Source organism: Acomys minous, assembly GCF_964271855.1.
Source record: "Acomys minous genome assembly, chromosome: 1".
In the NCBI taxonomy this organism is placed as follows: domain Eukaryota; kingdom Metazoa; phylum Chordata; class Mammalia; order Rodentia; family Muridae; genus Acomys; species Acomys minous.
The window spans coordinates 139,605,094-139,622,644 of record NC_140483.1 but is presented as its reverse complement, the minus strand read 5'-3'; the positions used below and the strand labels follow the sequence as shown (position 1 = coordinate 139,622,644).

The 17,551-nt window shown below is 43.7% G+C and overlaps 1 protein-coding gene and 1 pseudogene across 6 annotated transcripts in view; one reads left to right on the top strand and one right to left on the bottom strand.

Annotated features, from left to right (window-relative positions):
- The window catches only part of LOC311598040 (gamma-aminobutyric acid receptor subunit rho-1), a 56,920-nt gene that overhangs the window by 19,941 nt on the left and 19,428 nt on the right, over nucleotides 1-17,551 (bottom strand). For 2 of the 5 annotated variants that reach the window (XM_084782829.1, XM_084782830.1), the window contains exon 1: nucleotides 7,110-7,299. The exons of the other annotated variants lie outside the window; for them this stretch is intronic. In XM_084782829.1, the coding sequence (XP_084638955.1) occupies nucleotides 7,110-7,231 (122 nt within the window). In that variant the 5' untranslated portion in view covers nucleotides 7,232-7,299. Of the gene's footprint in view, nucleotides 1-7,109; nucleotides 7,300-17,551 lie in introns of those variants that run through there. 5 annotated transcript variants of the gene reach the window in all.
- On the top strand, nucleotides 9,423-11,842 carry LOC311597012 (peptidyl-prolyl cis-trans isomerase A-like; annotated as a pseudogene). The gene is made up of 2 exons: nucleotides 9,423-9,558; nucleotides 11,150-11,842. The product of its transcript is annotated as a peptidyl-prolyl cis-trans isomerase A-like (transcript).

The window sequence follows — 17,551 nt, the reverse complement described above, 5'->3', positions numbered from 1 at the left end:
GCCTGGCTCTGATAGGCTGGCCGCCATATCATAACGCAAAATGCACTCAGTCCAGTTTCAGACGGCCCCAGAGTCCACCACAGTCTCAACACTGTTTAAAAGTCCAAAGTTTGAAGTCTCTTCTGAGACTCATAGCAATCTCTTAACCATAGCCCCCCTAGAATAATTAAAATAAAAAGCAGATCACGTACCTCCAACATACAATGGCACAGGATACACATTATCATTCTAAAAGGAAGGAAAAGAAGCCCTCACGAGGGAATATTGGGCCAAAGCAAGACCTAAAACCAGCAGTGCGGACTCCAGACCCTGTCTCTCCATGTGTGATGTCAAAGCACTCTTCAGACTTTCAACTCCTTTCAGCTTTGTTCCCTGCAACACACCTCTCTCCTCTGGGCTTGTTCCCCGCCCAGTCTGTAGCTTTCTTTGGCAGGCATCCCACGACTCTGCTATCTCCAACATCTCTGGGTCTCCATGGCAACCCAGGCTTCCCCTCCACAGTTTTATGCAATGGCCTCTCTAGGCCTCCATTCAGGGACTCCCCTGATGCATGCTAGGCTCAGGGGATTTCCTTAGCCATGGAGGGAGATTTCACAACCGGTTTCTTGTATCCTTGACTCTAAAGCCAGAATCATTTGGCCAAAGCTGGCCAGCCCTGGTGCTTGCTGGGACATGTTCTCCTCTTTCAATTACATCTGTGTCCACTGTTGATGCTTTTCCTCACTGCTTAAGCTTTTCTTTAATTTCTTATCACAAGTTGAAAGCTTAGCTGGGTGGAGTCTTGCCCTGTATAAGGTTTTTTGCTACATAAGTTTTTTTTAAACATATTTTTTATCTCCTTGAGCACTGGACTTAGCCCGTTACCCTCCTGGTGTTCCTTTGCTTCTCATAGTGTATATCTTATTTTTTTTCTTGATCAGTTTGCTCTTTTTCATTATAGATCTGCATAAGAGTGACCACTAATAACCAAATGACAGATGACAATAGCTAAATTAATACTGGGCTGGCTTGAAATTTCCTCTGCCAATACCATGAATCCAAAACTCATCAATTTACCCTCAGGCAGATTTTTTTTTTTTAACAAGAGCAGAAAACAGTTAAATTCTTCACCAAAATATAAAATGGTCTCTCAGCCACTTACTAATATGCTTCTCCTCTGATACCTGCTGAGCTGGCTGATGACAATCTGTGGTGCTCTCAGCACCACCATCTTCCACATTCTCACTTGTACGGTCCAATAAGCTTCATTTAAAACATTCAACTGCTTTCCTAATCCAAGGTCCCACAGTCCAGATTCCACCAACAAACAGCATGGTCAGGCCTCTCACAGCAATACCTTGCTCCCTGTTACCAACTCCTGTCTTAGTCACGGTTCTATTGCTGTGAAGAGACACCACGACCAAAGCAACTCTTATAAAAGAAAACATTTAATTGCGGGCTTGCTTACAGTTTCAGTAGGTAGGCTTGGTGCTGGACAAGGAGATGAGAGCTGCATCTTGATCCACAAAGTGGGGGGTGGGGTGGGGTGGGAGACTTGGGATGTCATAGGCTTTTAAACCTCAAAGTCCACTTCCAGGAACATACTTTTTCCAACAAGCCTACTCTTCCTAATCCTTCTAATCCTTTCAAATAGTGTGTTTAGGTGACTTTGAGTGGGTGGGATCCTCACCAAATGAGTGAAGTTCCCAAAGCTGATGGAATGCATTAGGCATTAGAAACCCAAAACACAAGTATGTTTGTCATGGAGGGAGCCTGCAGTACGGTGCTGTCAGAGGGGAGCTTGCTGAGTTCTCCACCTAGTTCCAGCCCTACTCCTTGCCCCAGGGACTGAAGCAGTAAGCTATGGACTCCTTCTTTGCTTAGCCACTGACATCTGCCTCTTGTGAAGGATGCTAAAGGTGGGGACTCCTGTGTCCTGTACCACTCCCCAGTCTTCCGCCTGATTGGTTCTGATCTTGGTGTAAATGGACCCCATTGGCCATTCCGTCCTCAGGAAACCCTTGGCACCCCTCTAGGATGCCTCCCCAGTCTGAGGCCTCCCCAGAGGCTGATGACTGTCCAAGCAGTTAACTGCTACAACAAACCCATGAAGGTCCTTAAGCTGTTCTTAGTGTCCTTGACATCTCTCCACCGCTCTTCACAGTCTTCTTCCTCAAATATCTGTCTTTTGCGTTAGTGTGGGGAGCTGAGGGCTGGTACTGAGCAGTGAACCCAGGCCTCGTGCATGCTCTGAGAGCATTTTGTCACCTCCCTCTTTCCCCCTCAGACAAGATCTCATGATGCCCAGACTGACCTCAAACACACTCATTATGTAGCTGAAGGTGACCCACCGCCGGGTGCTGGGATTACAGGATGTGCCTCCACACTGGGTCCCCAGCTCTTCTTGCACTAAGTTGTTCACACTGCATTGGCTACACAGCCCACCCCTGAACCTGTGGTCCTCCTGCCTCCCACGTAGCTGGGATTGCAGGCCTACGGCTTTGTACCCACTTCCTCTGACTTCTTAAATGCTTTTCTTCTTCTGTCTTTGTTCCTACTCTTATTTCATGTCATTTTTCTCTCTCAGGGTCCCGTGACTACCACAGCCCAAGAGGACACCCTTTTAATTTGCATCTGCTGGCCCAGGTCCCCATGAACTGTGCACATCTTCCTGAAGATGGACAGGTGTCTCTCCATAGCCTTGAGGTGACCCAGAGCCATGAGCTCTTTCTTCTTCACACCACTCCTTTCCCTGATCACTCTCCCCAGACAAGCAACCCAAATGCCTGCTGGGTATTTACCTAAAACTGCTTCTCTTTTACCCTAATGCCATGCAAATCCTGGCAATTCTAAAATGCTCTGGCTCCATCTCTCCATCATTCACCATTATCCAAGACCACTCACTATTTCTCACCTATTCCAGGTGAGTTTTCTGTTTTTCCCTTCCTCTGTTTTTTTGTTTTGTTTTGGTGTGTGTGTGTGTGTGTGTGTGTGTGTGTGTGTGTGTGTGTGTGTCCCTTCCTACCCATCTGCTGTATCTCCTGGGGTACAAGTCTTGTCTCTCTGGGATGGAGTTCGGCTGAAGCCAGCTGAGCTCTCGTTCCCTTTAGAGGAGGTGCAGGTTTTAGCATGGCAAGAAGTTATGAAGCTAGCAGGCTCTGGCTTCTGATGTGATGAGATCATGTTGCAGAGCCTACACTGGCATCCCCAGGGTGCACACGTTCCCAGCCTTCCAGTGAAGAAAGGAGACACAGTATGTATCGGTCCATTCTAGAAGCTTTGCCCAGGGTTCTACGTGATGCATGAAAATAAGTCACATTTGGACATGCCTTCAGAGAGATTTTTAGAATCTGGGAGAAAGATCCATATAAAAGTTTAGGCTACATAAAAATAAATTTTAACTTAAATGATGGGATATAAATTGGACCCACTTTCTGTTTGTAAAGAAATGTAATCAAATCTATCTAGAATTTCAGGTTTTATTATATTTATTTGTGTGGGGGTGGGGTGGATGTACATGCCACGGTGCACATGTGGAGGTCAGAGGACAGCTTGCAGGAATTAGTGCCCTCTCCTTCTACTTAGCAGGACCCAGGGACGGAACTCAGCTCTTCAGACTGAGACAAAAGCAAGAGACTTTACCTGCTAACATATCTCTAGACCCATACCTAGACTTCTAAGTGTCTACATGCTGGCTGATCCAGGATGCTTTCTTTATTTTATTTTGGGTTTTGTTTCTTTGTTTTTTTGGGGTTTTGTTTTTGTTTTTCAAGACACAGGTTTCCCTGTGTAGCCTTGGCTGTCCTGGTTTGTAGACCAGGTTGGCCTTGCACTCACAGCAATCCACCTACCTCTGCCTCCCGAGTGCTGGGATGAAAGCTGTGCACCGCCACAGCTGACTGATTCAGGACACTTTCAAGAGTCTATCCTAACTATACAATCATGTATAATAGTTGTAATAACAGGAGCCAGAGAAATGGTTCGGTGGTTAAGAATAATTGCTGCTCTTGCAGGGAATCCAGGTGTGGTTCCCAGTTGCTTGATGATAGCATGATTCTATGACCCCAGAGTCCACTCAAAACCACTAAAAATAACAAACAAATAAATACAGTAAACTAGAGGACACATAAAAGCAGTTTTTTTTCTACACACCAGCAATGAACTGCCCAAAAGAGAAGCCAATAAAGGAATCCACAGAAAATAAAATACTTATGCACCTGGGCCCTGCCACCGAGTGATATATCCAGACCTGAATGGGTTTTGTCAAAAGCATCCAGAACACATAATAGGAAAAATGACAGTCTGCTCCACAGAGAGTGTTAGGGAAACTGGATATCCAAGTGCAGACGGAGGAACTGGACTCTTACCACACACACAGGATAGAACACATGGATGAACTCAAACCACGTTACAGACATAAGCGTATGACCCGAAACGATGACAAGAAGAACTGGGACCATTGAGCTTGGTGATAGGATTTTGGGTGTGACCTCAAATGTTCACATAACGGAGGCAAAACCAGTGGGATTACCTCAAACTAAGAGCTTCTCCACAGCAAAGACAGCAACTCTGGAACGAAGTGACCTGCAGACTGGCGGAAACTATTAACAAGGCCTACATCTGAGAAGGGTGCCCCCTTCCCCGCAAGAATTCACAGGAAGTCAAATTCCATAAGAAAGCAAACAACTGGACTCAAAACAGAACAAAGACAAGCCTTTGCCATTTTTCTCTGTCAAGAGGAGCCATACAAGTGGCCAGTGGGAACCGGAAAAGCAAGCGTCAGCAAGGTGTGCAGAGGGGTAACCCTCCTGCGTTGTTGGTGAGGGTGCGGATTAATACAGCTATTTCATAAAACCACAAGGATCCTCAAACAACAAATAGAATCATCACGTCGTCGTGCCTTGTACATCAGGCTTTGAATTCAGTGTTTTGAACAGATATCTGCCTTTCCACGTTCACCGTGGCGCTGTTCACAACAGCCAAGTTACAGCGTCAACCAAAATGCCCCTGAGGACAAGTGACGAGGACGTGGTGTGCTCTTAAAAGGACAACGGTCAGCCCTTTACAGAAGGGAACTCCTCTCTGTGACAACAGGGACGCACTGCAGGTGTCAGTCTAAGTTAATAAGCTAGACGCACGACAGTCACCCAGGTAAATATTCTCAGTCTCCCTCATAGGCCCACATTCTGACCTAAATCTGATTTCCTGGTTTTAAATGCCGGAAAGAGATCTCCACGGCATATAAAACCAATTTATTTCTTCTTTTCTCCCTCACTCCTCACCCACCCTCATCCTTTCCCCCCCCCCCTCTCTCTCTCTCTCTCTCTCTCCCTCTATCCCCTCCTCTTGTTTTGCTTTGAGATTGGGTTTCGTGTAGCCCAGGCTGGCCTCAAACCTACGACGTATTTGAGGATAACCTGCCCCAACCTCTCGAGTGCTGAAATAACAGGCGGGCACAGTTCCTTACATTGGCTGCCCATCCTCAATACTGCACCTCTCACAGGCAGAAGCTAAAGCAACTGAACTCACAGAGGCAGGACAGTCGCTCAAGGCTGGGCTTGGAAAGCTGCTGGGTAAGGTGGCTCTGGTTATAGTGAGCTGTAGATTCCAAAGCAGTCAGCGTTCATTTCGGGTCTTCTGGCCAAAATAAAATCCTTGGGGGGGGGGGGGGCTGGAGAGATGGCTTGGGGGTTAAGAGCACTGGCTGCTGCTCTTCCAGAGGATCCAGACTCAATTCAAGCACCTATATGGCACCTCACAACTGTCTATAACTCCAGTCCCAGGTGATCCAATGCCTTCTTCCCACTTCTGTGGCACCAGGCACACACAGGGTACACAGGCATACAGGCAGACAAAACACCCATACCCGTAAAGTAAATAATAAACTATAAAAAAGAGACCCTAAGTATCCCAGGTGACAGATATGCTAACCAGCCTGATTTAATTACTCCACATTTATGCCTGTATAATACTCTATACCCTTTAATAATCAGCTTATGTGATGTCCCTGGACAGGCTGCTGTTCCAGTCATGTCTTGGGGGAAAAGACTGAGAAATTTTTGGTGACAACTAGCAGGGTTAGTTAGCTTTAATCCCCATGAGTACATTTGGGACAAAGGATCCTGCATTTTGGGGTGTATATCACTGCACACATTCCTTTTCCCCAAGCAGTTCTCGACACTGTTGGCACAATGGTCCTTCTCAGCAGGCCAGGCTCACTGGGACCGCTGGATGTCTGAGCCCCTAAATTAATGACATCGTAACAGCAGACAGAAACTGGCAAGGCGAGCCCATCTGACCTGCAAAGCTGGTGTACAGAGACTCAGACCTCAGGAGGGAGCACAGAGAAACAAGGCAGGGCCCTACCGAACCCAGACTTTTGAGAGACATGCTTCCCTTCATGTTAGCTGGTCTTTCTCACTCTGTGGATTTATATCCAAATAGAATGAAAGTTTAAGTTGAACTGGAAATTAACAATGATGAAAAAAAAAAAGTCCTTTTCTTCATCCATTTCCTTGTTAGTAAAGAGGGAACGTTGGGCCTGGTTGTCTCCAGCTCCTGGTTTATTGACTGATGCCAGGTGGGATTGTGAAAAAGATGCACACCAAGCCAGGGTGGCCTTGGAGGCCAGGGAGGCTGAAGCCCAGGCCCCTGGCTGCCCGAGGGCCATCTGCTAGACAGCTACAGCCTGGGCAGCACGTATCACCCAGCCCCTCCCAGGTTGCAGGTAGGGGACAACCTACTGATGATGCGAGCTGCACATCCCAAAGAAAGCTGGTTTTAAAACAAAATGTGGGGAAAGAGTCCCACATTCACAACAGAAATGACTTGAATTATAGGAATAATTCTCCCGGATCAAAACTCCCCTCAGTCCCTTGAGAATCTGTGCAGCCATCAATCATCCTTATTTTTATACAAGAAAGTTAGTAACAAATTTAAGAATATATACTGATACTCTTGAGTGCAATACATTACAAAGGACAATACCTTTCTAGTTTCCCAAAAGAGAAAGAGAAGGAAGGGGAGGGGAGGAGATGGCTCCACACAGAGACTAGACAATTGAGAACCTGCTTTTTGTCCTCCCTTCCCCCTCCCACCTCAGGCCCCCCCTTGGCCTCCATGTCACCCACCTGCCTTTCCTAGATGGCTCATGAACGTCTCTTCCTGGCCAGTGCACTGTGCTCTCAGCGGCCAGAACCCATCCCCACCACAAAAGGAGTATGCCAAATTTCATATTCCGGACAGGCAGCATAGATTTCCAAATCAAACAGTTCTCCCGAGGTGCAGTGGGAAAGAGCCAGTGAGGGAGACAGCCTCTGTCTGTCCTCTCTTAAGGCATCATTGCTGTGTTTGTTATTAGAAGGATGTTTGCTCCTGCAAAAATGAAGCTGCAGTCTGTAATCTGGCCAGCGGGAGAAAGCAATTTCCACTAACCCCACAAATCCTCCTGCGTCAGATGTCAGGGATTTTCTGAACTGAGGTTGAATTCCTGTGCCCTGTGGGACATTCTTGGGCTGGACAAAATTAGTTCATGATCAAATGTGGTGACTGTCAGTGAGGGTCTGAATTGTCAAGTCGATCAAACAGAAAGAAGAAAGTAAATGTCTGTCTGCTTGTCATGATCCTCTCCTGATCTACAGAAGCTTCTAGATGTTTCTAGTTTACCCATGGTTTCTGTAACCTTGGGGTTGATACCTTGAGGGCAGCTGTGGCGGAGGTTAAGAGGTCAAGTGGGGGAAAGGCTTGGCCATAGTGTGCAAAGAAAGAGCAAAAGTCCTTTCTAGTTGCAATGTTCCTGTTACCAGCTTGACTGGGGTTTTACCTTTGGAAATGGCTGGAAACAAATGAACTGCCATCAAGTATTGTTTCCTTTGACACTTTCCCAGAAACCTTGGCACATAATCTATAGGTCCAGATTTCTATCTCCATCACAGGGCAGAGGCAGAGTCCCAGGAAGGAGGGCTATATCCAGGACTCCAAATTATTGTCTCTTCCAAGCTGTGCTCATGCAGTTGAGAACTTTCAGACTGCTGACAAACTGAGTCAGGATTCCCAGCACGCCACAGCCAAAGAGGCAACCAGCAACCTAGGCAACCTGGGCTGGCCTTGAACTCTCTACATGGCCTCCCGATCTTCCCGTCTCTACAGGGGTAGACTTTTTAAAAGCAGAGCCTAGGACATGTACTGTGCTGCATAGCTATAAGTTCAATATTCTGGGAAGCTGAGGCAGGAAGATTATACATTTGAGGCGAGCCTAGGCTACATAGCAAGACTACACTGAAGAACCAAGGAACAAAATGAAGGGGAGGAGTACCTGCAGGAGGATGAGGAAGATGAGAAGAAGGCAGCAGAGGAGGACTGGGATCTGTAAGACAAATAGATGATGGGGAGGAGGTTCCTCTTTTGATGAGATTAATGCTGTTCTCAAAAGACCCTATTAGTTTCTAGGAATGTAAACTCTTATTAAAAGTGAAGCCATGTCCAACCTCTCCACCCAGCCAGATCCTACAACATCTTTACCCAGGGTCTCCTACTGAGTCTACCTGACCCTCCCCTGGACCGTCCTCCCCAGCCTGCCAGATCTATTCTGGGTCCCACATCTGGTGCCCTGGTCTAGACTAGCCAACTCTGCTGGAGTCACAGGGAACCTCTAGACTTCCATAGGGACCCATCCTTGCCAGTATCCAAACCCACAGGCCTCTCCCATACCAAACCCAACCTCTCCAACCAGCCAGATATACTCCCACACTCCAGGCCTGGACCAGGATGTACATCCTATATACCAGCCCTCTGTCCACCTGACTCCATTCTACCTAAGCCACTTCTAACCGTTAGGCCCAATCCACCTGCACTTTCTCTCTTCTGCCCCAACCTATTTTGTCCATATCAAACTTAGAACTAAAAAAAGAAGTCTACCTACCCAGCTCTCAGTGAAAAAGACAAAAACAAAAACAATATGAATGATCAATACAGTATCTTCTCTCACAAACCTACCAGTCCTGTAGAAATGCTTGCCAATGAGAATTACCTGGATGAACTCCAGCACACAGAATTTAAGAGACCAATCATAAACTTCATCAAATAATTAAAGAGTATAAAGAATACACAAAGAAAGAGCTTAATGATAGTAAGGAAAATAAATGTCTGAATGGTTGCCAGGAAAACACAAAGATAAGGCTAATGGAAATGGTGAAGACAATCCAGGATTTGAGACCGGAAGTCAATAAGGAGAGGGAAATGCTGACGAGGACTCAAGCTAAAATGAAGGTGGAATGGAAAAACTCAGTAACCAAATGGGAAACTCAAAGGAAAGCCTTATAAGTAGAATGAAGACAGAGTATCAGGATCCAAAGATAAAACAGAGGATTTAGAGCAAAGAAGCAAGCAATATGAGAAAACATTTTAAAACTCAGGAAAGGAGCACACAGGAAATGTGCAACCCCATGGAAAGATTAAACCTTCAGATTATAAGCACAGATGAGGGAGAAGAATCCCAAGTCAATGGCATAGACCAGATCTTCAACAAGATCATAGAAGAAAACATCTCCAAACTAAGGAAAGACGCACCCATACATCTAGGTACAAGAAGCACACAGAACACCAAGTAGACAAGACCAGAAAAGAAAATCCCCACAGCATCTCATAGTCAAAACAATAAGTGTACATAACAGAAAAAGTACATTGAAAGTAGACTCAAGAGAAGAAACACAAGTCAAATATAAAGGAAAACCCATTAGAATAACAGCTGATTTATCAATGGCCAGAAGAGCCTGGAGCAATGCTTTCAAAGTCCTAAAAGAACACAATGGCCAACTTAGTTTAATATACCCAGCAAAACTATCTGCCATATTTCAAGGAGAAAGAAGAACTTTTCATGATATAAACAATCTTTAAAAATTACATCTAAAAATCCGAATACAAAGAAAATACAGGAAGCAATATTTTGAGTTAAAAGGAAGAGTGCGCACAGCTAAATACAAAGCCATGATTTCTAAAACATAAAATATCACTGGAACATAAATAGCAACACCAAAACCAATGACATAGTGACCACGATTAACATACACATTTCAATAATAACTTTAAATGTTATGGCTTCAATTCTCTGATTAAAAGACATAGGTTGACTGTGTAGATCAAGAAACATAAATCTGTCTGTTGTCTATAAGAAACATAGCTTTCAAGATAGAAACTGCCTTAAAGAAAGAACAAACAAGATGGCGCACACCTTTAATCCCAGCACTTGAGAGGCAGAGGCAGATGGATCTTTGTCAGTTTGAGGCCAGCCTGGTTTACAAAGTGAGTTCCAGGACAGCTAGGACAACACACAGAAAAACCCTGTCTCAAAACAAACAAACAAAACAACAAAAAATAATGAACAAGGATGCTCCAATCACATGTGACCAGGAGGCAAGCAGGCATTGTTACCCTAATATATGACAAGATACAATTTAAATTAAAATTAATCAGAAGTGATAAAGAGGAGCCCTTCATTCTCATCAAGGAAGTAGTTAACCAAGAAGACATTACTATCCTAAACAGAAATGCACCAAATTCTGACACAACCAGTTTCATGGAAAAAAAAGTACTACTGAATTTAAAGACACAGATTAAAACAAGTCATTAACAGTAGGTAATTTCAATATGCTACTTTCTCCAGTAGACAGGATATCTGGACAAAACAAAAAACAAAAAACCACAGAAAAACATCAGAATTAGATGACATCATACATCAAATGGACCTAACAGATACAAAATATTCCATCCACGAGCCAAAATTAACACATTCTACTAAGTAGCACATACAACTTTCTCTAAAACAGACCACACCAAGGACACAAAACAAACTCTACAAATTCAAAAGATTTAAATAGCTTTGTGTATACCATCTGACCACAGTGCAATAAAACTTAAAATCAACAGGGAACAAATCTCTAGTAAGTATACAAACTTGTGAAGATTAAACAACTCATTACTAAACAATGAATGGGTCAAAAAGAAATTAATTTTTTTCTAGAACTAAATGAAGAAGAAAACACAATACAACAAAATCTCTGGGACACATGGAAAACAGTCCTATGAGGGAAATTCATAGTTCTAAGTCCCTATATTAAAAAATCAGAAAGATCGCTTTGCAGATGCTGCTGTCCCCTGTCACCCCTTGCTGCAGCCATAGTCAACTCCACCATGTTCTTCCAACATTGCAGCCGATGCCAAGCCCTTGGGCTGCAGCTCTTTCGAGCTGTTTGCAGATAAAGTTCCAACAACTGCAGAAAATGTTCGTGCTCTGAGCACTGGAGAGAAGCGATTTGAATATAAGGGTTCCTTCCTTCTTTCATAGAATTATTCCAGGATTCATGTGCCAAGGTGGTGACTTCACACTCCATAATGGCTCTGGCAGCAGGTCCATCTACGGGGAGAAATTTGAGGACGAGAACTTCATCCTGAAGCACACAGGACCTGGTATCTTGTCAATGGCAAATGGTGGACCAAACACAAATGGTTCCTAGTTTTTTATCTGCACTGCCAAGTGTGAGTGGCTGGGTGGCAAGCGTGTGGTCTTTGAAAAGACATGAGCATCATGAAAGCCATGGAGCACTTTGGGTCCAGGAATGGCAAGACCAGAAAGAAGATCACCATTTCCGACTGTGGACAACTCTAATTCTCTTGACTTGTGGGCATCTTAACCCACCAGACCGTTCTTTCTGTAGCTCAAGAGAGCACCCCCACCCCATCTGCTCCCAGTACCCTGTAATCTCTGCTCTCATTGAAGTTCTTTGGGTTCCATATTTTCCTTATTCCCCTCTAAGTCTAGCTGGATTGCAAAGTTAAGTTTATGATTATGAATTTAAAAATTCAATAAGAAAAAATCAGGCCGGGCATGGTGGTGCATGCCTTTAATCCTAGTGCTCGGGAAGCGGAGGCAGGTGGATTGCTGTGAGTTTGAGGCCAGCCTGGTCTACAAAGCGAATCTAGGACAGCCAAGGCTAACACAGAGAAACCCTGTCTTGAAAAACCAAAAGAAAAGAAAAAGAAAAAGAAAAAAATCAGAATATGATCTAATGATGCAACTCAAAAATTTGGAAAAACAAGAAATAACTAAATCGAAGCCCAGTCAACAGCAATAAACAATAAAAAAAAAAACAGAGGATAAATCAATGAAATGGAAACAAAGAAAACAATACAAAGAATCAAGGAATCTGAGGTCTGGTTCTTTAAGAAGAGAAACAAGACCCACAGACCCTTACCCCAACTAACAAAAAGAAAGAACCCAAATTAACAAAATCATAAATGAACAGGGAACCATTACAATACCAAAGAAACTTAAAAGATTATAAGAGGATGCCTTAAAAACTTATATTCTATTAAACTGGAAATCCTAAAAGAAATGGGTAAAATATTAGACTCAGCCAAATCACTAAACTTAAACCAACAGAAGCCAAAAACAAAACAAAACAAAAACAAAAACCAACCTGAACAGACACTGTCTTAGTTATTTTTCTATTGCCGTGACAAAACAACATGATCAAGGGAACTTATAAAAGGAAGCATTTAATTTGGGGCTCACGGTGTCAGAGAGTTAGAGTCCATGACCATCATAGCAGAGAGCATGGCAGCAGGCAGGTGGGCATGTCACTGGAGAGAGAGAGAGAGAGAGAGAGAGAGAGAGAGAGAGAGAGAGATGGGAATGGTGAAACACTTGAAAGCTCACCCACCCCCACTGACACACCTCCTCCACCACTCCACCAAGACCACTTTCCAAACAATTCTACCAACTGAGAACCGTGAAATCAAATATACAAACCTGTGGGGATCATTCTCATTCAAATTATTCCAGATACACACCATATGAGTTGAAATAGTAATTTAAAAGCCTTCCAGCAAAGAAAAAATTCAGGGCCAGATAGATCCACAGAAGTATTCTGCAAGGCATTCAGAGATGATCTTCAGCCAGTCTTTTTTAAGCCCCTCAAAAACAGGAACTGAAGGAGCACTCCCAAACTTCTTCTATGAAGTCAGTATCACTCTAATATCCAAACCAGGTGAGGACACAAGAGATTAAAACTACAGGCCAGTGTTCCTCATGAGTATAGACTCAAAAGTGTTCAATAAAACACTTGCAAACTAAATACCGACAACAAAAAGACCACCCACCATGACCAAGTTGACTTCATCCCTGAATTGCGGGGATGGTTTGACATACACAAGTCAATAAATGTAATAAACCACATGGACTTAAAGACAAAAATCACATGGTCATCTCAATAGATGCAGAAAAAGCCTTTGACAAAATCCAAATGCCTTCATGATAAAAGTCCCAGAGAACAGAAGACTAGAAGGAACCTACCACAACATAATAAAAGCTATATATGAGAAATCCATAGCCAACATAATTTTAAAGGGGGTGGGGGAAACTTGAAGCAATCCCACTGAAGTCAGGAACAAGTCAAGGCTGTCTACTATCCTTGTTTCTTTTCAATATTGTGCCTGAAGTACTAGCTAGAGCAGTAAGTCACAAGAAAGAAATTAAAGAGTACAAAGGGAAAGAAGTCAACTGTCCATATTTGTAGATGACATGATAGCATACATTAGAGATCCCAAAAACTCTACCTGAAAAACTCTACAAATGATAAATACATCAATGTGGCAGGATACAAAATCACCTTGCACAAACCAACAGCTTTTCTACACACCACCCACAAGCATAGAGAAGGCAATAATGGACACACTCCCATTCACAGGAGCCTCAAAGAAAATAGCACATCTAGGAAGAACCCTAACCTAGGAAGTGAAGGGCTTCACAATGACAGCTGTGAGCCTCTAAAGGAAGAGAGAAAGAAATACACTAGAAAATGGAATGACATCCGTGCTCTTGGGTTGGTACAATTAATATTTTGAAAATGGTCATTTTACCAAAAGCCATATAGAGATTTGATCTAATCCCAATCAAAATCCCCATCTCATTCTTTAGAAAAATAGGAAAAATAAACTATCCTAAAATTCATATGGAATCACAAAAGACCAAGGGTAGACAAAACAGTGCTAAGCAAAAAGAACAACGCTCGGGAGGTAGGACATGGGGATTACTATTCTATATTTTTTTTAAAGATTTCTTTCCTTATTTATTTTATGTATATGAGTGCTCTATCCACATATAGAGCCTGCATGCCAGAAGAGGGTATTGAATCCCATTATAGATGGTTGTGAACCACCGTGTGGTTGCTGGGGATTGCACTCAGGACTTCTGGAAGAGCAGTCAGTGCTCTTAACCTCTGAGTCCCTAACACCACACCAGCCCTATCATTCCAGATCTTAAGCTATATTACAGACCTGTAGTAATAAAAACAATGTGGTATTGGCACAAAAGCAGACATGTAGACCAATGAGACAAAATTGAAGACCCAAACATGAGTACAGATGACTTCAGCCATCTATTTGACAAAGATGCCAAAAACATGTGCTGAAGAGAAGAAAGTGTCCTCAACAAATATTCCTGGGGAAACTATGTCCACATGCAGAAGAATAGGCTTGGAACAGTGTCTATCATCTTATAAAAAAACAAAACAAAACAAAAAACTAACTACAAGTAGATCAAAGCTCTAAGCCTAGAACCAGAAACCCCAAAACTTCTTGAAGAAAACACAGGCAGTGCCTTACATGACCCAGGTGTAAGAAAGGACTTTCTGAGTAAGACTCCATTTGCTCAAGAATTAAGGTCAACGACTTTGCCATGAAACTAAACATTGTCTGCACATCTAAGGAAACAATCAATCAATCTGGTAAAGAGGAAGCCTGTGGAGAGCTGCGAGGTGCCGTGCCTTAACATGGCGCAGGCTTCCGCCTTCCGCCATCCCGACGGCGAGCGCTCTCGAAGATAAACAAGTCCTTATATGGCAAAAGGCTGTGCAAGGGTAACTGGTGATCTGATGACTAGCAGTCCTGCTCTGACGCGGACCTATGAGGAGGTGACACCTGGCATGAGCTGATTGGCCCTTGAGTTGTACTTAAGCTTGGCCCTTCCCTTCTTTGGGGCCATTCCCACTGAGCTTAATCCTGAGTAAAGATCTCGAGAAGAAGTCTGGTTGTTGGGTCTTATTTCCACTGGACGGTGCGGCACCGACAGAAGCCCACAGAAGAGAGAGACTCTTTGTTAGCTGTACATCAGACTGAGGCTTAATATATAGAATTTATTGTTGTTGTTGTTGTTGTTGTTGTTGTTGTTATTATTATTATTATTATTATTATTATTATTATTTTGGTTTTTGAGACAGGGTTTCTCTGTGTAGCCCTGGCTGTCCTGGAACTCTCTTTGTAGACCAGGCTGGCCTCGAACTCACAGAGATCCACCTGCCTCTGCCTCCCAAGTGCTGGGATTAAAGGCGTGTGCCACCATGCTTGGCTCAGAATATTTTTTAAAATCTAAAAAAAAAAAAAAAAAAAAGTCAAAGCAAACAAACAAATGATCCATTTTAAAAATTAGTCTGGGAAGCTGGGCATGACGGTAAATGCCTATAATCTCATTACTTGGGAACAGAAGAAAGCAGATCTTTGTGAGTTCAAAGTCAGCCTGGTCTACAAAACAAGTCCAGGACAGCCAGAACTACACAGAAGCCAGAACCCTGTCTCAAAACAACAAAAACAAACAAACAAACAATTAGCCTGGAGCCTGAACAGAGAGTTCTCAAAAGAAGGGGGGGGGGGGGGAAGTGGGTAAAAATATCTAAAACGATATTCATCATCTCTAGCAATTAGGGAAATTTAGATCAAAACAACTTTGAAGCCAGGCTCAGTGGCTCACACCTGTGATTCCAGCACTCAGAAGCAGAGGCAGGTGGATCTCTGTGAGTTCGAGGCCAGCCTGGTCTACAAAGGTGAGTCCAGGACAGCCAAAGCTACACAGAGAAACCCTGTCTCCCAAAAAACCAAAACCAACTTTGAGATTTCATCACCTGAGTCAAAATGGCAAGGATCAACAAATCAACCGACGGCAAACGCTGAGGGGAATGTGCAGGAAAGGCAGCGCTGGTTCACTGTTGGTGGAATTGCCAACGGGTGCAGCCACTATGGAAATCAGTGTGGAGAATCCTCCCAGAGCTAAAAATAATGCTACTATGTGCTCTAGCTACATCACTCGTTGGCATATACCCAAAGCACTTGACCTGCTACTCCACACATAGTCACTTGGCTATGTTCATCGCTGCTCTGTTAATAACAAGTTAAATGACCTTCAATGATGCATGGATAACGGCAATGTACATATATACAGTATGTGATACTATTCAGCAGTAAAGAAAAATGAAATCATGAACTTTGCAAGTAAATTGACGGAACAGGAAAACATCGTAGGGGCTGGAGAGATGGCTCAGCGGTTAAGAACACTGTCTGCTCTTCCTGAGGTCTCAGCAACCACATGGTAGCTCACAACCATCTACACTGAGATCTGATGCCCTCTTCTGGCTGGTATGCAGGCATACATGCAGAGCACTCATATACATAAAATAAATATTTTTTTTTAATTTAAAAAAAGAAAGAAAGAAAAGACCATAGTGAGGGAGGTAACCCAGACTCAGAAAGACAAATATCAACTGTCGTTTCTCATCTGAGACTTCTAGCGCAACATCTTCAGAAGTGAATACATATCTTGTAATAACTATAGAATCTAGGAACGTATTTAAAATTTAAAAAAACAACAAAAAAAGGATCATTGTTGGTGAGCAGGCCACAAAGAAGGGAATCCCAGGGCACAGGTGATCTGAATGGACAAAATGGGGGGGGGCGGTGTCTAATTAGGGAGGGGAAGAGAGATAAATAGAAAACAGAGAGGGAAAATAACAATAAAGATGTCTGAGAAGTCATGAGGAATCATAGTATTAACTATCTACGTAGAAAACCTGCCAAGGTCTGTATATAAACACATAGTTTAAACAAGCACTTTCCCTCTGCGGCTGCTGCTCCCTTCAAGAGCTGACGACATCTAACCCTAACCGCAGCACCAGGCATGAGAAGTCCTCTTCTGAGTTGTCGCTCAGGGTTGTCTAAGAAGACTCTCGAAACAGTACCGACTATCGCTGCTGCTCTTGGTCGCCCCCTACAGGTGGAAGGTAAGTCCCTATTGCTAAAGAGCTACGTAATTCAGACACGGAAAAGCAGAGGAGGCCCCTGAGCTGGAACTGACTGTAAAACCATCTCCCTAAGGACCAGAAGGCACCAGGAAGCTTCCAAAGGAGGGTGGCAACCAACAGTCCTACCCAGCTATGATGCCCATGAACCATAATACTAACCAGCATGGCATGGTAACACCAAGGGCACAGCAGTGGCAGCCCACAGGGAAGATGGGCTCACACCAGCTGCAGAAGCTTTGCAGTAAGACCTCTTGCTCCGCCAGTCCGTCAGGAGGCTCCCCTCACAGGAGGGAGGAGAGAGGCTTGTTAGAGCCTTTCTGGTTTGGGCCCTGGCTGACTTCAGCAATTCAAGAGCTCAGAAAGCTATTCCTATTTTGGGTTTTTTGGGTACCCTCCATACTGAGTCATGTGGTCCACCAAGTCACTCTGATACATACTAGATGTAATCA